This window comes from Indicator indicator, chromosome 20 (assembly GCF_027791375.1).
Source record: "Indicator indicator isolate 239-I01 chromosome 20, UM_Iind_1.1, whole genome shotgun sequence".
Taxonomy (NCBI): Eukaryota; Metazoa; Chordata; class Aves; order Piciformes; family Indicatoridae; genus Indicator; species Indicator indicator.
In genome coordinates, this window is record NC_072029.1 from 1995378 (window position 1) to 2013929 (window position 18552).

The window sequence follows — 18552 nt, forward strand, 5'->3', positions numbered from 1 at the left end:
GAGCAACAACAAATATTTCACACAACAAATACTACAAATGTGGAGGGTTCAGTTTGGCAGTGATGTTCTAGTAGAAGTTCTGGAAATCACTGGAGGTATTTCCAGTGAGGTATTCCAGGTATTTTGTGAGGTATTTTTGCAGAGTCTCTCCTGAGACCAGCAGTGATGGTCTGAGGTGGAACTGCCCATTTCTGGCTGGGTGTTTCTGCTCTTTCATGATTGTGAGTCCTGCTCAGTGGGGATTTTGGTTCACCTGCACTGTTGAATGTGTTGGGTAGACATCCTAGGGGGTCTCTTTAACATGCCTGGATGTTGAGGTAGCAGAGTGGGAGAGGAAACACCAGTTATTTACTGGCATTGTAGACAAAAGTTGATGACCTTGTGCTTTGGTATATTTGGAGGTAGGTATGTTCACATCCAAGGAGGGGCAGTGAAGCTGGTGAAGGATCTAGAGCACAAGTCTTGTGAGGAGAGGCTGAAGGACCTGGGCTTGTTAAGCCTGGAGGAAAGGAGGCTGAGGAGAGACCTTCTGGCTCTCTCCAGCTCCCTGAAAGGAGGTTGGTGTCCCTGAAGGGAGGTCGTTGGCAGGTGGGAGTTGGTCTCTTCTCCCAAGGAACAAGTTACAGGACAAGAGGAAACAGCATCAAGTTGCCTCAGGGGATGTTTAGGTTGAACATGAGGAACAATTTCTTCATGGAAAGGGTTGCCAAGGCATGGCCCAGGCTGCCCAGGGCAGTGGTGGAAGGGTTTCAAAGCAGTGTAGATGTGGTGCTAAGAGACGTGGTTTAGCGGTGACCTGGCGCAGTGCTGGGTTAATGGTTGGACTTGATGATCTTAAAGGTCTGTTCCAACCAAAACGACTCTGTGATTCTGTGTTGCTAATCACTCTTGCTTCTCTCTTTCTCATTGACTCAAGTTTCTCTTTCTGGCTTTGAGGGCATTGCTCTTGAAGAAGAGGATCTCAACTTCGGGCTGATGAACGAAGACTTGCGGATCCATAGCTGGCCGTGTTCTTACTACTTGGACACCAGCAAACAATGGGTCTCTGGCAGACTCTCACTGACTCCTGTTGCAATCAAATTCACAGCTGACAAGACTGGGGAGCTTTTGGTCAACTTCCATCTTTCTAGTATCAGTGAGATAAAGAAGGAATCTTCAAATTTAATCTTCAGCTCCCTCACCATCTTGGAGAAGAACACCAAGCATTGGTTCAGTTCTTTGCAACCCAGCAGAAATGTGGTATTCAACATCCTTGAGCACTTCTGGAGGGAGCAGCTGCTCTCAAGCCAAGGTGGAGGAGCAGAAGCAGCAGCTTTGCAGTCCACAAAGGGAAAAGAGCTGACAGGGTTGTTGGCTGGGTCCCAGAAACGTCTGGAGGACACAGCAAAGGTGCTGCATTACCAGGGCGAGCAGTTCGATAACATCATGAGAGGACTCAACAAGATCGAAGGGGATATGGATGTGGCAGACAGGTACTATGGCAACCTCTGAGCTAAGCAGTGGTGGTGGCTTTGTGTTCTTTATACCTGAAATTTGTGGGGCAGATCCATGTAGGTCACTAGGAACCTAAAGTGTTCATTTTCACTAGGAGTTTAAGCTTGTGATGCTCTTGGGTCCATCTAGTTCTTGTTATGTTTATGTATTCTGTCCTCTCTTCTCTGTGACATTTTCTCATCCAGGTGAAGTTTGTGCATCTAAACCCATCCTCCGTCCTTCAAGTAACTTTTCAAGCTTTTGTAAGATTCAGCCACAAATGGTAGAAGTGGTAGAGCTCCAAAATGTTAGGATCTAAGTTTGGAAAGGTGAAAGGGATGCAAATTAATATCCCCACTGAAGGACAGGGTATGGCATTCATATGTTTTATTGGTGACCTGGCAGTGCTGGGTTGATGATTGGACTTGATAATCTTAAAGAGTCAACCCAAATGTTTCTGTGATTCTTCTGTTTCATGATTAAGAAAGTGAATTATTCTCTGCTTCCCGGTGTGCTGTAGACTGGATTTAGTAGCAGTCCAAAGCAGAGAGTTAAGTTTGAGAGCAGTGTGGTCACATTTGAAGATCTACAGCTCTGAGTATCTTTGTAGAAGCTGTTACACCTGCATGAAGAAACAAACAAAGTTCAAACTAGTTGGTTTTGGAAGAAACATCTGTTTTCAGTTGGATATCATGTCTGAAAGAAAGTGTTGGTTTCACAATGGCTCTGGTGATGTTCTTCAGCCCCTTTCATGAAAAGCCAACACAACTGAAAGCTTCAGCAAGAGCTTTTAAAGATCTGGAGCAATAAACAATGAGCAGGAAAATAAATACCTGCTCATTGTTTTTGGAAAGGAGTTTTGGGTTGGGTTCAGATGCACTGGGAGGTATTATTTGTCCTCAGGAATCTGAAGAGCTCAACGCTTTGATTTTAAAAGAAAAAAGGAAAAATAAAGGCAGGCAATGACCAAATGTTAGCTGAGAGTCTGTTTCATCTGCAGCATGGAGAGTTTGGTCAACTTGCCTGCAATCTGCAGTGCAGCCCAGAAGTCATCAGTGAAACCATGTTCTAGTTGCAGCTGCTTTTTTCAGGGGTTCTAATGCTTTTTGTGTGTGTAGCAGGTTTTGTGCAGGAGGAAACATTGAGAGCAGCGCTGTGGAGAAAGCCTTGGGAGTGCTGGGGGGGTGAAAAGCAGGACATGAGCTGGTAATTGTGCTCCCAGCCCAGCACCAGCCATGTCCTGGGCTGATCCCCAGCAATGTGGGCAGCAGGTGGGGAAGGAGGGGATTCTGCCCCTCTGCTGCACTCTGCAGAGACCTCACCTGCAGTGCTGGAGCCAGCTCCGGAGCCCTCAGCACAGCACAGACAGGGACCTGTTGGAGTAGGGCCAGAGGAGGCCACAGCAATGCTGGCAGGGCTGGAAGCCCTCTGCTGGGAGGCCAGGCTGAGAGAGTTAGGCTTGGTCAGTCTGGAGAAGAGAAGGTTCTAGGGAGACCTTCTGGTGGCCTTGCAGTGCTTCAAGGGCTGATCAGAAAGCTGGGGACAGATTTTTGAGCAGGACCTGTTGTGACAGGACAAGGGCTGATGGTTTGAACTGAGAGGGAGATTCAGACTAGATAGACTGAAAGAATTCTTTTACACTGAGTGTGGTGGGACCCTGTTGCAGGTTGGCCAGAGAGGTGGTAAATTCCCCATTCCTGGAATCATTCCAGATCAGGTTGTTTGGGGCTGTGACCAACCTACTCTAGTTGCACATGTCCCTGCTGACTACAGGAGGTTGGACTGGATGATCTTTTAAAGGTCTCTTTCAACCTAAAGCATTCTGTGATTCTGTGATTTTAGTTCAGTTAGATGAGTGTGAGGGGTTAGTTCTGGGCTGGCCTCTAGATGAGTGTCAGAGGCTCTTTACAAACCCCTCTGCCTCTCCAAAGGGGATGAGAAAGGGAATAAGGGAGTAAAACTCCTTTGGTTGCAAATTGTCATTTGAGGGTTGACTCTTTCTTTGAAGACCAGAGAATTTGGCTGGAGCTTTTGTTAGGGCTGTGCAGTAGAAAAATCCAGACTGTGAATCAGACATTGCCCAGGCAGGATGTGAGTCCCTAGGGAGAAAGGGAGGAGGTAGTTGAAGGATAAAGTGATAAAAATGAAGGCTCAGAGATCTCCAGAAGTTCTGAACAGAGGTTTAGACTATTCACACTGCAGCTGGTCCTGGCTAAGTGAACACAAAGGCTTTTCTCACGCTGAGTGTGAGGAGACAAACCCATATGGTAGGAATGTAATGACTTTTCAGAGGCTATGATGAGGGCAGAAGCTGTTGTAGCCCCCCACTACATTTTTTTAACTCTTTCATGCACCAAGAGGACAGCAAACATGCTTTGATGAGATCAGGTCACTTGTTTCTGTTTAGTTAACAGCATTTAGGATGGAGTGTGCCTTTTAATTTGGAAGATGAAGTCTGCTAGCAGGACTTTGTCAGCCCTTTTCTGTGTTGAACTTCAGCTGAACCTCTCTTTCACAATTCAGCCCTAACTCTGTGCTATTTCACCTCAGAAGGTGAACTGTAGAACTTTGTGGTACCTCTCCTTTGGTCTGGCTGTTTTATTTTCCTTCTCTTTATCTAAGGCATGTTGCAGCATCTTCAGAGGGGAGCAGAGAGCTCCAGAGCCCTTATTCATCTCCCATGCTATCTGCATAAATATCTGATGGTCATGTTTAGCTGGGAGTAGGTTCCTGGAACACTTCATTCTGTCTCTGCTATCCATGAATTGAGTGGCTGACTCTCAGTAGGACTTTTCCAGCTTTTCCTGGCCGATGAATTCCTTTAGGCAGGTCTGTATTGAACCTGGGGCAGCACTTTGATGGCTAATAAACAAATTGTGTTCAGTTAGATCTTGCTCTTCCAGATCAGACTTTGTCTGCAGCCAAATCAAATAGCCTTTTAAAATGGCAGAGTCTTCTGTAGACACCCTCTGAATCTCTCCTGGAAAAGAAATCATTACAAAAACCATCTTGAGAGTAGCAATGCTTTGATGCATGTTTTATCAGGCAGTACCATTTTGGAGCAGCCTTAAAAGCAAATTAAATCAAGCTGGCTCTCCAAAACAGCAGTGAAGCAGCAGGACTTTGTATTTTGGTTGGTAAGGCTCACAAAATTATAGAATTGTTTCTGTTAGAAAAGATCTCTAAGATCATTGAGTCCAACCATCAACCTGAGACCACCATGGCCATTAAACCGTGTCCCAAAGTGCCCTGGCCACGTTTCGTTCATTGCTAGGGAGGTTCTCCTACTCCTGCTCTGGTCTGGCCGCGTTTGGAGTCCTGTGTCCAGTTCTGGGCTCCACAGTTCAAGGCAGACAAGGAACTGCTGTAGAGTCCAGTGGAGGCTACAAAGATGCTGAGGGGTGTGGAGCATCTCTGTGAGGAGGAAAGGCTGAGAGCCCTGGGACTGTTGAGCCTGGAGAAGAGCAGCCCCAGAGGGGATCTGAGCAATGCTCAGCAAGGAATGAGTCACGCTGCTAGAAAATACAACAGAAGGATCATAGCCTCCAGTTCAAGCAAGCCAGGAAGGGACGTTTTAAAAGGGCTTGTTGTGATAGGCTGAGAGGGAATGGATTGGAGCTTGAGAAGGGCAGATTCAGACTGGAGATTAGGAAGAGATTCTTTCTGGTGAAGGTGGTGAGACACTGGAACAGGTTGCCCAAGGAGGTTGTAGATGCTCCCTTCCTGGAGGTGTTCCAGGCCAGGTTGGACAGGGCCTTGAGCTACCTGGTCTATTGGAAGGTGTCCCACCCAGCCCATGGCAGAGGGGTTGGAAGTAGATGATCTTTAGGGTCCCTTCCAACACAAACCATTCTGTGGTCTTCCTTGGGAGCAGTTACTCAATTCCTCCATCAAGTGAGTCCAGTTACCGTTAAGCTATGGCACCAGTTTGCCAGCAAGGACACCAGTCTCCTTCAAAAGCTACACCAACACTTGGTGGTGAGGCAGGCACTGGATGTCTCTGCTGGGCTTTTCAGCCTCACACTCTTGGTGTTTTCACTGGCAATGGGAATTGGGGACAAAGCAAGAGGTGGCAGCAGGCTGTGGGGCTGGGGTGTCAAGGAGCGGGAGAAGGCAGTGGTGGTGATGGCCAAGTGGAAGCATTGAGGTAAAGGGCAGCGTTAGCTTACCAGCAGATGGGTGTAAATTGACCTGAAGGAATCCAAGCTGGAAGCTGGATTTCTCAGATCACAACAGAGATCCCAAAGTGTCAGCAAAGGAGGAACAGTTGCCTTTTGAAATGGGGAGGGATCCTGGTGAAGAGGTGCAAAATAACAGGGGGTTGGATCCAGTGTCAGGAAATCTTTGTGTCCACAGTAAATTGCTTTGAGTTGGTGGGACAGCACGACCCTCCTGCTGGCTTTCACTTTCCTAACTCTCTCTTTTCCTCTGCTAGGTTGTTGACTGAGCTGGAATCTCCTTCTTGGTGGCCGTTTAGCAGCAAGCTCTGGAAAGCTCCGTTGGAAGCCAAGCCAAAGGAAACTGCCACAGTTTCCGATCCAAAGAACCAGGAAGGAATCATAATTAGAATTCCAGTTATTATCACCCACAGAACAGACTCCAATGTCAAGCCAGGAAAACTCACCCTCTTTGCTTCTGGTTTGGAAATCAGTGACTGCAATTCTCAGGTGATTCACAGGTTTGAATCCAAGGAGGTGGATGACATCAGAGTTCATACGCCCTACGAGATCAGTGTCCGGCAGAGGTTCATTGGGAAGCCTGACACCTCCTACAGGCTCCTCTCAGCAAAGATGCCAGAAGCAATCCCCATCTTGGAGATGCAGTTTAGCAAGAAGATGCAGTTTCTAGAAGATGCCCTAGGATTTGCTGGTGCCACCAAGTCTCCTCAGGTGGATTTGGGGACCTCCATTTGGCAAGCAGGTATGTGACAGACAAAGCAATCCAGCTCTAAGCAGATGACTGAAGTGTGTGGCTCTGTTTTAGTCTTGTTGGATGTACTTTCTCCCATAGAATAGGTTTGGTTGGAAGAGAACTTTAAGATGATGGAGGCCAACCGTTAACCCAGCACTGCCAGGTCACCACAAAACCATGTGCCTCAGCACCACTTCCACAGTTCTGAAACCCCTCCAGGGATGGGGACTTCACCACTGCCCTGGGCAGCCTGAGGCAGGCCTTGACAACACTTTCCATGAAGAATTTATTCCTCAGGTCCTGCCTAACCTCCCCTGGGACAGCTTGAGGCTGTTCCCTCTTGTCTTGTGACTTGTTCCTTTGGAGAAGAGACCAATCCCCGCCTGGCTCCAACCTCCTTTGAGAGAGTTGTAGAGAGCCAAAAGGTTTTCCTTTAGCCTCCTTTTATTCAGGCTTCACAAGGCCAGGTCCCTCAGCCTTCATTTTGTTGCCCTTTCTGCAGCCTTCAATGTCCTTCTTGGAGTGAGGGCCCAAATCTGACCTCAGGATTCGAGCTGTGGGCTCAGCAGTGCCCAGACCAGGGGAACAATCCTTTACCCTCGTCCTCCTGCCAGACCATTGCTTATCCAAGCCAGGATGCTGATGGCCTTCTTGGCTACCTGGGCAATGCTGGCTCATCTTCAGCTGCTTTTCACCAACACCCCAGGTCCTTTTTTGCTTTAGTTCTTCTTCCTTACTACTCTTGCTCCTAAAATTCTATGCAGAATTTTATGAATTTTAGAATTCTATGCAGGTTCATTTGGTGAATTTTTATCACTTAGGAATTTATTTCTATCAGCACACTTGAATCTTCTTTCCTTCCTAGTTAGAGACAAAAGAGTAAACTGGTGAATGGGTCGGTGGCCAGAATATTAAAAAGCAATAGGTAAAAAGATACAATAAAACAATAGATTAACTAATTTCTGTGCACCAAGTTAAAGCTGGGTTTGGGAGGAAGGATAATGTCCTCTTGTTGATGAGTTGTCAAGGGCCATAGCTTGGAAAAGCTTATTAATTTTGCAGGAAGTAAGTCTTGGGCATCTGGCACGAAAATGTCAGCACAACAACTTAGAGGGAAAAACAACCTGCTGGTTTCTTAAGCACAGAGTTATTCCAGCAAATTGGTGTTCAGTTCCTGATGGTCTTAAGGCTGGTTACATAAAATAATTGGTTATACAGCCCTACTGTGCTTAATTTCCCACTGCTCTGCTCTGTTTGCATCTGAGTCAGTCACTCAAGGCTGTTGCTCTCCTACCCCCACCTGCATTTGGACTGTTTAATTTGGAAATGTCAGTAAAGAAAACTGGAGCTTATGGAAATGCTGACTTCTCCAGCTCCACCAAAAACTCTTGTTTGTTCCCTCTGGAGTCTGTCACCGTCTGCTTTCTGTCACAAGAGGGCACTCATGGACCATGTTTCCTCCTCTGGCTTTTTCTCCATGGCTGTTCACAGGATGGAAATACTGGGGGTTTCATTTTTAGTTGTTTGGGGCTTTTTTTCCCCTCCTTAAAATCAGGAGAGGAAGAAAGCTCAGTGTTACACATGCCTGCCTCTGTGTCCACATACCACAGAAGGGACCCCATACATTGGAAGGTACCCCAAGGCTCATTTGGTCCAACCTTTCAGCCTTTCCATGAGATGTGTGTGTCTTCAGATAGCAAACGTTGATTCAGAGACGTACAGGGAGGGACATACTTGCAACAGGACAATCACAGACTCCCAGCATGGTGGAGGTTGGAAAGGGACCTCTGGAGCTCAGCCAGTCCAAGCCCCTGCTCAAGCAGGGCACCCACAGCAGCTTGCCCAGGAGCACAGTGCCCAGGGGGGTTTGGAATCTCTCCACACAAGGAGACTCCACAACCTCTCTGGGCAGCATGGGACAGGCCTCCAGCACCCTCACACCAAAGAACTTTCTCCTCCTGTTCAGATGGAACCTCCTGGGTTCCAGTGTGTGCCCTCTGCCCCTTGTCCTGTCCCTGGGCACCACTGAGAAGAGTCTGATCCCATCCTTTTCCCTCCCCACCCTTTAGCTCTTGCTGAGCATTGCTCAGATCCCCTCTGGGGCTGCTTTCTCCAGGCCCTCAGCCCCAGGGCTCTCAGCCTTTCCTCCTCACAGAGCTGCTCCAGACCTCCCAGATCTTTGTAGCCTCCACTGGACACTCTCCAATAGTTCCCTGTCTCTCTTAAACTGGAGAATCCAAAGGTGTGGTGGCTTCTCATCCTCAGTGTGGTGGCAGTGAGTCTCACAGTCCAACTGAGTGTAACCAGAAAAGAAGCAAACTTGCTTTTTTTTTCAAGTGTTTTTATCTTTCTATTCAATTCTCTGTCTTAACTAGAAAATAGCTGGGAAAAGCCAAATCTCCTTCTTCATCTCATTCTTTTTGTGTGCCTTTGTCATGTTCTCCTCCTGCTCTTGTTCTCAGCAAGAATGAAGGAATTGAAATTGAGAGATTTGGGGGTTTGAATGAAATAATTAGCATATGGTGGCACTCAGTTGATCACAAGCACAAAGAATCTCATCTGGCTCTTGGCTGCAGCAGGAAGGTCTGTGTCTGAGGGTGACCACAACAGTAGTTTACCATGAGCAGCATTTTCAGTGCCTGGTTCTTACCCCCTCCAAAACCAAGGAGCATTTGCACAGGGTAACACTAGCACAGTGAATGACTCACTTGTCTGAAATCTTGATGGTGCCTGAGTCCAGTGACTCTCAGGCTGATAAACGAATAATTCCAGGGATTAGGAGTTTGCAGTAATTACTTGAGAGGGATTTAGGGTTTGGGACTTTGGGTTCAGCTTTTCTCTCCCTTTTCACAGGAGAAGTAATGCTATCCAAAGTGGTTGGGTGGATGCTGTCAGTTGGGCAGCCAGGTGGGCCCCAGCTGGAATTCAGGAGGGTCCATCTGACCATGAGGAAAAAAATTCTTTGCTGTGAGAATGCTGGAGCCCTGGCTGCCCAGAGAGGTTGTGGAATCTCCTTCTCTGGAGAGATTCCAAAGCCACCTGGGCATTGTGATCCTGGGCAAGCTGCTGTGGGTGCCCTGCTTGAGCAGGGGTTGGACTGGCTGAGCTCCAGAGGTCCCTTCCAACCTCCACCATTCTGTGATTCTGTGAAGAGCTCTGGCATCTTCCATCCTGCTTTCTGTCCTGATATACACAAGAGCTGCTGTCATGGCCCTTTGCTGGGCTGGGCCACATGCTCTCAAGTGGTAGTTGGAGTGTTAACTTCCTTCTTAGTATTCCTCTAGCTGAGAGAGGCACCAGCACCCTGCCTTGCATCAGCAGTGGTGTGGCCAGCAGCAGCAGGGCAGGCATTGTGCCCCTGGACTGGGCACTGGTGAGGCCACACCTTGAATCCTGGGGTCAGTTTTGGGCCCCTTACTCCAAGAAGGACATTTAGGAGCTGGAGCAGGTCCAGGGAAAGGAAACAAAGCTGGTGGAGAACAGGGCTGGTGAGGAGCAGCTGAGGAACCTGGGATTGTTCAGCCTGAAGAAAAGGAGGCTGAGGGAAGACCTTCTGGCTCTCTGCAACTCCCTGCAAGGAGGCTGCAGCCAGGGGAGGCTTGGTCTCTTCTCCCAAGGAACAAGCAATAGGACAACAAGAAACAACATCAAGCTGCCCCAGGGGCAGTTTAGGTTGGACAGGAGGAACAATTTCTTCCCCAGAAGGGTTGTGAAGATCTGTGACGGGCTGCCCAGGGCAGTGTTGGAGTCCCCACCCTTGAATTTAAAAACCTTGGAGATGTGGTGCTGAGGGCCATGGTTTAGTGGTGACCTGGCAGTGCTGGGTTAAGGGTTGGACTTGATGATCTTAAAGCTCTCTTCCAACCAAAATGATTCTGTGATTCTGTGTTCAAAGCACCTCTGGGAGCTGTGTGTCTCAATTCCTGAGCAGCATGTGAATCAGAAGTACCAACCTGTCCTTGCAGCATGTCCCTGCTACTGGGCAGTGCCAGGTACTGCAGTAAGAACTGGGAATTTCTCTTGCAGCCACAGGTCTCCTGGGAGGAGTGGTGCAGCCTGGCTCTCCTGCCAAAGAAGGAATGGACAATGACCATGTTCAGCTGCAGAAGCAAGAGAAGGTCTCTCAGGAAGAAGCCAAAGAGCTTAGACAGGTATAAATTGAGATGATTTTGGTGTGAGTTTGGTTTCACTCCTCCTGCTGCCTTACTAACATGAATTGTCATCATCCTGAACAGTCACTGTCCTTCAGCAAAACATTCCTACATTACTTCAGCAAGTCTGTTATTAAAATACACTGATAAATTGATATTTATTTTAAACTGTTTTCCACTCAGGGATTATCAGCAAAATCTATTCAGTGACAGGATTATCACCCAAGGAAAATCCTTAGCCAGAACCTCTTTAAGATTAAGAAGCTTAATAATAAAATCATTTTCAGTTTTTTGTGTGTGGGTTGTTTTTTCCCCACTGGGCTCTCTTATTCTTTTTGCTAAGAAGCAGCAGTTTTATTTCAGCAAACATCCACAAAGCTGAACAGAGTATTTTCATAAACACACAGAGAGAACTTGTAGTTAGGAAGTGAGCAAATTAATAAAAGGGAAATAGGCTGGAGATTTTACTAGGGGAAAAAATATTTATTTAAAGTAATGCAGCCTGATATTCTGCCTCTAAATGACTCTTTAAGGAATTTCTCTCATAGCTGATGTCCAGAATTTTTAGTTAAGAATCCCTTTTTTGTTCTGAAGCAGGGAAGTGACTGGAAGGAGTATGGAGTTTGTGTTTGTTTGTTTTCTTTTTTTTCCATTAAAATAGGTTTATTATTGATGATCACAGCCTCATCAGAAGATATGATTGAAGATTTAATTTCATTCTGTTTTTTTTCCTTTCACCTCTAACATCTTATTCTTTTTGATATTCCATCTGTAGCTTCATGTTAGCACCATGTGAAGTTTTTGCTACTTCTTGGCCAAAACTGCAGTTTTCCAGCCTCCTTCTTGTGCTTTATATCTGGGAATCAGAATTAAAGCAACTTTTGTTAGCTGGAGTGCATCTGAGGTAGACAACATCCTTTGCTCTCACCTACCCAGCCAGTCACAGCACCAAAAGGTTATCACATTGGTCAAGCATGATTTCCCCTCATGGCTCTGAGTTACACCACTGAGAGCAAACAACACTTTGAGCTAGTTCACTGACCTGGTCTGGGCTCCCCAGCTCAAGAGAGAGAGGACACTACTGGAGGGTGTCCAGTGGAGGCTACAAAGCTGCTGAGAGGCCTGGAGCAGCTCTGTGAGGAGCAAAGGCTGAGAGCCCTGGGGCTGAGAGCCTGGAGGAGAGCAGCCCAGAGGGGAGCTGAGCAGTGTTCAGAAAGATCTAAAGGGTGGGGGGCAAGAGGCTGGGGCCAGACTCTTGTGAGTGGTTCCCAGTGACAGGAGAAGGGGCAAGGGGCACAAACTGGAACCCAGGAGGTTCCATCTGAACAGGAGGAGAGAATTCTTTGGTGTGAGGGTGCTGGAGGCCTGTCCCAGGCTGCCCAGAGAGGTTGTGGAGACTCCTTGTGTGGAGAGATTCCAACCCCCCCTGGGCATTGTGCTCCTGGGCAAGCTGCTGTGGGTGCCCTGCTGGAGCAGGGAGGTTGGACTGGATGAGCTCCAGAGATCCCTTCCAACCCTCACCCTGCTGGGATTGTGTGAGAGTTACAAGCACTCAGTAGTGACTTGAGAGGCTAAAAATGAAACCCTCTTGCAGGAAAGAATCTATTTGTTAAAATGAACCAAAAGACATTGAAGTAAGTGAGAATTTAACCTTTGCAGATGGTTCATTTCAGAATGGATGGGTGGCCTAGGAAGAGTGTTAAATGGCCACTGTTATTTAAAAGAAAACCCTCTCAACATCAACTGGAGCTCCAAAGACAATTCTTGCGTTTATTTATACCACACCAAGCCAAGGATTTTTAAGCCAGTTAACAAAGTGGGGTGAGCTTGTGGGGGTGGGGTGGGAGGGGAGAGGACCTGAACTGCCAAACTGACATCCCATTTGTTGACATGGCCTCAATTTTTTTTTCCTCAATAATTGCTGAGCACCTGTTCTCTCAGAGTCAGGCCTTTAATCATCATTCTAGTTGTTAGTAGTGTTAAGGTAAATGCCATAACTGCTATTTCCTTTTCTTTATCACTGCATAAATACACATTTTTAGACCAAATTTTGCTTCTGGCATCAAAACATAATCAAGATCTTTTGTCTGAAATATCTTCTTTGGGCTTTTACAGAAGCAAAATGGACTCTCTACCACTTAATCATTTTTCCTTCTCATCTTTTAAAGAGCTTATCTCCATGGTCTAGCATTTCATCCAAAAATAACCATTTTCTGAGGCAGCTTTGACCTTTTGGAGGATTTTAAGGAAGGGATTTGTCAGTTGCAGCTCTGCTAACAGCAGCAATCTGTTAGTCATGCATGCATCCACTTTCTGCAGCTGCTGTGTGTTTAGAAGTGCTCCTTGTTCCTGCCTCAAATGTCAGCTTTTCAGCACTAGAATTCTGATTTTTAGCCTCAAAAGCTAAATGTGGGATGAGTGGTTGTTGGTCCTGAGCTGCTGTTGAAGGGACATTTTGCTCTACCTTGCAAAAAAAAGGCTTTCTAGGGATTGCTTCCCCAGGCACAGTTCTTCAGAGTTGAACGTCAACCTTGGTTGGTGCTTGATCTTATCAAAGCAGTTGGCTGTGGCTGGAGAAGCAGAGGAGTCACAGGACAATGAGTTCAGCTTCTTCCAACAAGTCTGGTGAATTGGGAATGAAACCTCTCACCTGGGACAGACTGGTGTGTCTCCAACTGTTCCCAGTTGTCCAAGCACTGCATTTTCTCCTTTCTCTAAAGCACAAAGCAGAGGGAAATAGCTCAGGATCTTCTGGTTCTGTTAGGGGAGAGCTTAGTGAGGTTTAGAGGGAAGTGTAAAGATGTGGAAGTGAAGGAAAGTGTGACTGAAGGGGGAAGTTCCTGCCAGTAGAAGTGGATTTTGAGGGTACAGAGGTTGAGGATGGATCTAATTGGGGTGCCCAGAAAACTGTGGCAGAGCCACATCTCTAAAGCAGATTTTCCACTTTCTAAGCTGGTGGCATAAATCTGAGGTTGTCTCCATGTGAGACTGCCCAGTCCCTAAGGAACTGTGCCCTTAAAATAGGTCTTTGGTGGGCTGCTACCTGCTGTTTGACTTTGGGTAGCAGAGAAGAGTTTCACCTTGAGCTTTCCTGGCTTGGTTCACCATCCACATTCTGTGCTGGCACAGCAGGCCCTGCTGCTATGAGCAGCTGACAGAACTGGAGCAGCCATAACTCCACATCTTGCCATCATTTTGCTTTGCAATAAACAGTGAGCAGCTTTGGCCAGGCTTCAGAGTCCAGTAACTCTTTCCAGCAAGCTCTGTGGGCTGTGCAGGAAAAGCATCTTAACCATTTCAAATCCCTTTAGACTGAGGAAGCAGCACTCAGCTGGAAGGTGCTGCCAGACAAAGGGTTAAGGGCTTCATTACCAAAATCTCTTTTGGCAAAGAGAATTAAAGAGATGAAAGTGAAGCCACTTGCCTTTTATTTTTGTTGTGTGAGTAACCACACCACCCCTGCCTGCTGTGTTTGGAGGCAGAGCCTAATTGGCAGGTGAACTGAGCAGAGCCCTGTAGCTGAGTTTCCATTTTACTGCTTTTCAGAAGTTTTTAAAAGCTTTTCTGTCCTCAACAATTGTGTCTTTTTCTGTGTTCTCAACGTTAAGTGTGCCCTAATGACTGCAAAACCTATCAAAAGGAACCTGGTTGGAAACTGAAAATAAGCAATAAATAATTTCCATGGGCAAACCTGGGCCTTTTTTTTTTTTTTTCCCTTGGCACAGCTTTGATTTACAAATAAATTGGGAGGCTCTTGGAGAGGTGGGGAAGAAGCAAAGGCTGGAGAAAAGAAGGTTTCAAGGAGACCTTATAGCATCTTTCCAGTGCCCAAAGGGGGCTACAAGAAAGCTGGGGAGGGACTTTTGACAAGGGCTTGTAGTGATAGGATGAGGGTCAGTGGCTTTGAGCTGGAAGAGGGGAGATTTAGGCTGGAGATTAGGGAGAAATTCTTTCCAGTGAGGGTGGTGAGACACTGGCACAGGTTGCCCAGGGAGGTTGTGGGTGCCTTTTGCCTGCAAGTGTTCAAGGCCAGGTTGGATGAGGCCTTGAGCAGTCTGGTTTAGTGGGAGGTGTCCCTGCCCATGGCGAGGGGTTTGGAACTGGATGATCTTTAAGGTCCCTTCCAACCCAAACCATTCTGTGAATTCTGTGAGAATTCCTGAGTCCTTTCTGCATCTTGTCTGCCAGCCCCTGCTGTGCTGCACGGCTCTCTTGAAGGCTTGCATTGCATGTCACCTTCTGTGCTCACCCCAGTGGGTTTCACTAAACAGTTGGTCACCATGGACCATCTTTAAATCATCTGAACACCCCCAGCAAATGACAAAGCACTTGTCTTTCACTTTATGATATACTGAAGGAGAGGGAGGTCTCTTCTCTTGACTCCATGCAGTGTTCCAGGCTTGGGGAAGACATTTGGACTCAAGGAGCTTAGAGATCTCTCTATGATTCTAAGAGTGGCTGAAAAGCTGCCCAGTAGAAAAGGAATTTGGGATATTGGTCAACAGCCAGATGAAGATGAGCCAGGGTGTGCCCAGCTGGACAAGAAGGCCACCAGCAGCCTGGCTTGGATCAGCAATGGTGTGGCCAGCAGGAGCAGGGCAGGGACTGGGCACTGCTGAGGCCACACCTTGAATCTTGGGTTCAGTTTTGGGCCTCTCACTCCAAGAAGGACATTGAGGGGCTGGGAGCAGGTCCAGAGAAGGGCAGTGAAGCTGGAGAAGGGTCTGGAGAGCAGGGCTGGTGAGGAGCATCTGAGGGACCTGGGGAAAAGAAGGCTGAGGAGAGACCTTCTGGTTCTCTGCAACTCCCTGAAAGATGGTTGGAGCCAGGTAGGGTCTGTTCTCCCAAGGAACAAGTGACAGGACAAGAGGAAATGGCCTCAAGTTGTCCCAAGGAAGGTTTAGGTTAGACAGGAGGAAACAATTTCTTCCCCAAAAGGGTTGTCAAGGAACAGGCTGCCCAGGACAGCCCCCTCCAGAGGGGGTTCAGAGCTGTGGAGATGTGGTGCTGAGGGCCGTGGTTTAGTGATGATCTGGCAGTGCTGAGTTGGACTCAATGAGCTTAAAGGTCTCTTCCAACCCAAAGTTTTCTGTTCTTCTTCTATAGTAAAGAATTAAATGTTGGAGTGGAAGCTAAAACCTTGTAGTCTTCTCTGAGCTGAACATTGAAGCTGGACCTGCTCTTAGCTGGATGAAGATGGTCAGAGGCCTCCTCCAATCTCAATTAAACTGTGACTTTATGAATGGTAGAAGTAATTTCATGTAGCCTTATAAAGGCCTGTTATGATGGGATGAGGGGCAATGGCTTCAAACCAGAGCAGAGCAGATTTAGATTGGATGTTAGGAACAAGTTCTTTACCATGAGGGTAGTGGAACACTGGAACAGGTTGCCCAGGGAGGTGGTTGGGACCCCAGCCCTGGAGATATTCAAGGTGAGGCTCAGCAGGGCTCTGGGCAGCCTGATCTAGGTGAGGATGTCCCTGCTGACTGCTGACTGGATGAGCTTTGGAGCTCCCTTCCAACCCAGACCATTCTATGACTCTTCAACTCTATTTTATGTTTTCATATTTGTATGTTTATCCATGGAGAAGAAGCTCTTAGGAAGGCCTGAGGGACTTCGGAACTTCCCGTTTCCAAGTAGTGAAAGTTGTTTCCTGAGGAGGAGCAAAACCTTATTTCACATCCATGTCCTGAATCATACACAGGGCAGATCTGATGATGTCATTTCTCCTACACACATCTACCACCTCCACTTTGGCGATTGCAGCCTCGCTTTCCTCTTGGAGTTGAAGAACCTCAAGTGTTTTATTTGGGATAGAATCAGAGGAGAGTTCAGTTTGTAAGTTTGGGGAAGAACAGAAGAAGGTAGATTAAGCTTGATCCACAGTTTGTTTTGTATTTGCACTTTGGCAGCCAAATTGCAGACCCAGTTACTCACCCAGCAGTGTTTCTGGCTGCTTGGGATTTATGGAGAGAGCTGAGAGATCTTTTATGAGATAAATCTCACTCCTTTGGCTGATGTCCAGCTTCAGTCAAAGCATTTTGTCTGCAGAGAATTCCCCTGCCAGTCCAGCTAGATAAGAGCTTCCACACTGCTTTTCTCATAGTACTGAGTCCAGTTCTGGGCTTCCCAGTTCAAGAGAGACAAGGAACTACTGGAGAGAGTCCAGTGGAAGCTACAAAGCTACTGATGCCTGGAGCATCTCTGTCAGGAGGAAAGGCTGAGAGCCCTGGGGCTGATGAGCCTGGAGAAGAGCAGCCCCAGAGGGGAGCTGAGCAATGCTCAGCAAGAGATAAAGGCACCATAGGGGCAAGAGGCTGGGGCCAGGTACTTTTCAGTAATGCCTGGCAACAGGACAAAGGGTAATTGGCACAGACTGGAACCCAGGAGGTTCCACCTGAACATGAGGAGAGAATTCTTTGGTGTGAGGGTGCTGGAGGCCTGTCCCAGGCTGCCCAGAGAGGTTGTGGAGTCTCCTTCCAAAGCCATGTGGGCATTGTGACCCTGGGCAAGCTGCTGTGAGTGACTGTTCTTTAGCAGGGCGGGGTTGGACTGGATGGTCTCCAGAGATCCCTTCCAACCCCTCCCATGGTGTGACTGTGTTTCTGTGTGACCAAGAGGCTGGATTTCCAGTCTGGATGATATATAATCATAGAATGGCTTGAGTTGGAAGGGGCCTTAGGGGTCATTTAGATAAAGATCATAGGATGCTTCCAGATACATCTGAAGGGAGGTAGCTGGGGCAGGTGCCTTCAGTTCACACAACCAGGCTTATGAAGGGAGCAGCCACAAGAGGGAAGAGCAGGCAATGATACAACTCAGGCCTGGAACTGCTGCTAATAGGAGTCAGTGTGAAATGATCAGGGATGAAGACAGCTTTTTCTTCTGGTGTTTGGATCTCTGCTCTTGGACTTGGTTCTATGAACTGGTGACAGTTGAATATATCCCATAAGTCAGCCTGTGGTGTCATTATGGATGTCTGTATGGAACATCTGTCTTAGGAGAAGCTGAGAGCCCTGGGGATGAGAGCCTGCAGAAGAGCAGCCCCAGAGGGGAGCTGAGCAATGCTCAGCAAGAGCTAAAGGGAGCATGGGGGGCAAGAGGCTGGGGCCAGACTCTTGTCAGTGGTGCCCAGGGACAGGGTAAGGGGCACAAACTGGAATCCAATAGGTCCTATCTGAGGAAGAGAAGAAACTTCTTTGGTGTGAGAGTGCTGGATGCCAGGAGCATGCTGCCTGGAGAGGTTGTGGAGTCTCCTGTGGAGAGGTTCCAGAGCCACCTGGGCTCTGGGCAAGCTGCTGTGGGTGCCCCTGGTTTAGCAGGGGGAGTTGGACTAGATGATCTCCAGAGGTCCCTTCCAAATCTTACCATGCTGGGGTTGTGTTGATCTCAGAGCAGTTTGCCAGAAGAAGACCTGTGCCTTTCCACCAGCATGCTCCAGGGCAGGCTCCAACAAAGGCTTTGATGATGCAAAGCCCTGAAATTCTTGCCATGGGTCTCTTGTGTTTCTCAAGGCAGCGGCTGGTCCAGCCACTCAGCTCTCTCACTCTTCTCTTTTTTCTGACAGATCCTCAAGAAACTGAAGGGCCTTGCCTTGGAGACAGAAGCTGAGCTGGAGAGGCAGGACGAGGCTCTGGATTCCATCAGTACCTGCGTTGACCGCGCCACGCTGACCATCGACAAGCAGAACCGCCGGATGAGGAAGCTGACATAGCACCCCCGGGCAGCACCTGGGGCTGGGAGCCCTGAGGAAGAGGAGCTCCAGGGAGCTGTGTTTTTCCAGCCTGGGTCTTTAATGGACACTTGGATGGCGTGGGAGGCATCTGCAATATTGCCTGGCATACGAAGCTGCTGCTGCTGTCGAGTTCCTGAGGGCTTCGAAAGCGTTTCCAGACTCGGGTTGTGGGGGGAGAGGTTTTGAAGGGCAAAACCTTTTAATTGTTGACTTGGAGTTGTGGTGAAGCACTGACAGCTGAGTCTTTACTGCAGAAAATCTGTAAATATGAAGGGGTGGGAT

At 47.8% G+C, this 18552-nt stretch overlaps 1 protein-coding gene across 1 annotated transcript; it reads left to right on the forward strand.

Moving 5' to 3' along the window:
* Nucleotides 1-960: 960 nt before the first annotated feature.
* On the forward strand, nt 961-18249 carry SNAP47 (synaptosome associated protein 47). The gene is made up of 4 exons (XM_054390195.1): nt 961-1472; nt 5909-6393; nt 10411-10535; nt 18103-18249. The coding sequence occupies exons 1-4, from the start codon at nt 976-978 to the stop codon at nt 18247-18249; spliced, it is 1254 nt and encodes a 417-aa protein (XP_054246170.1). The 5' UTR covers nt 961-975.
* Nucleotides 18250-18552: the final 303 nt, after the last annotated feature.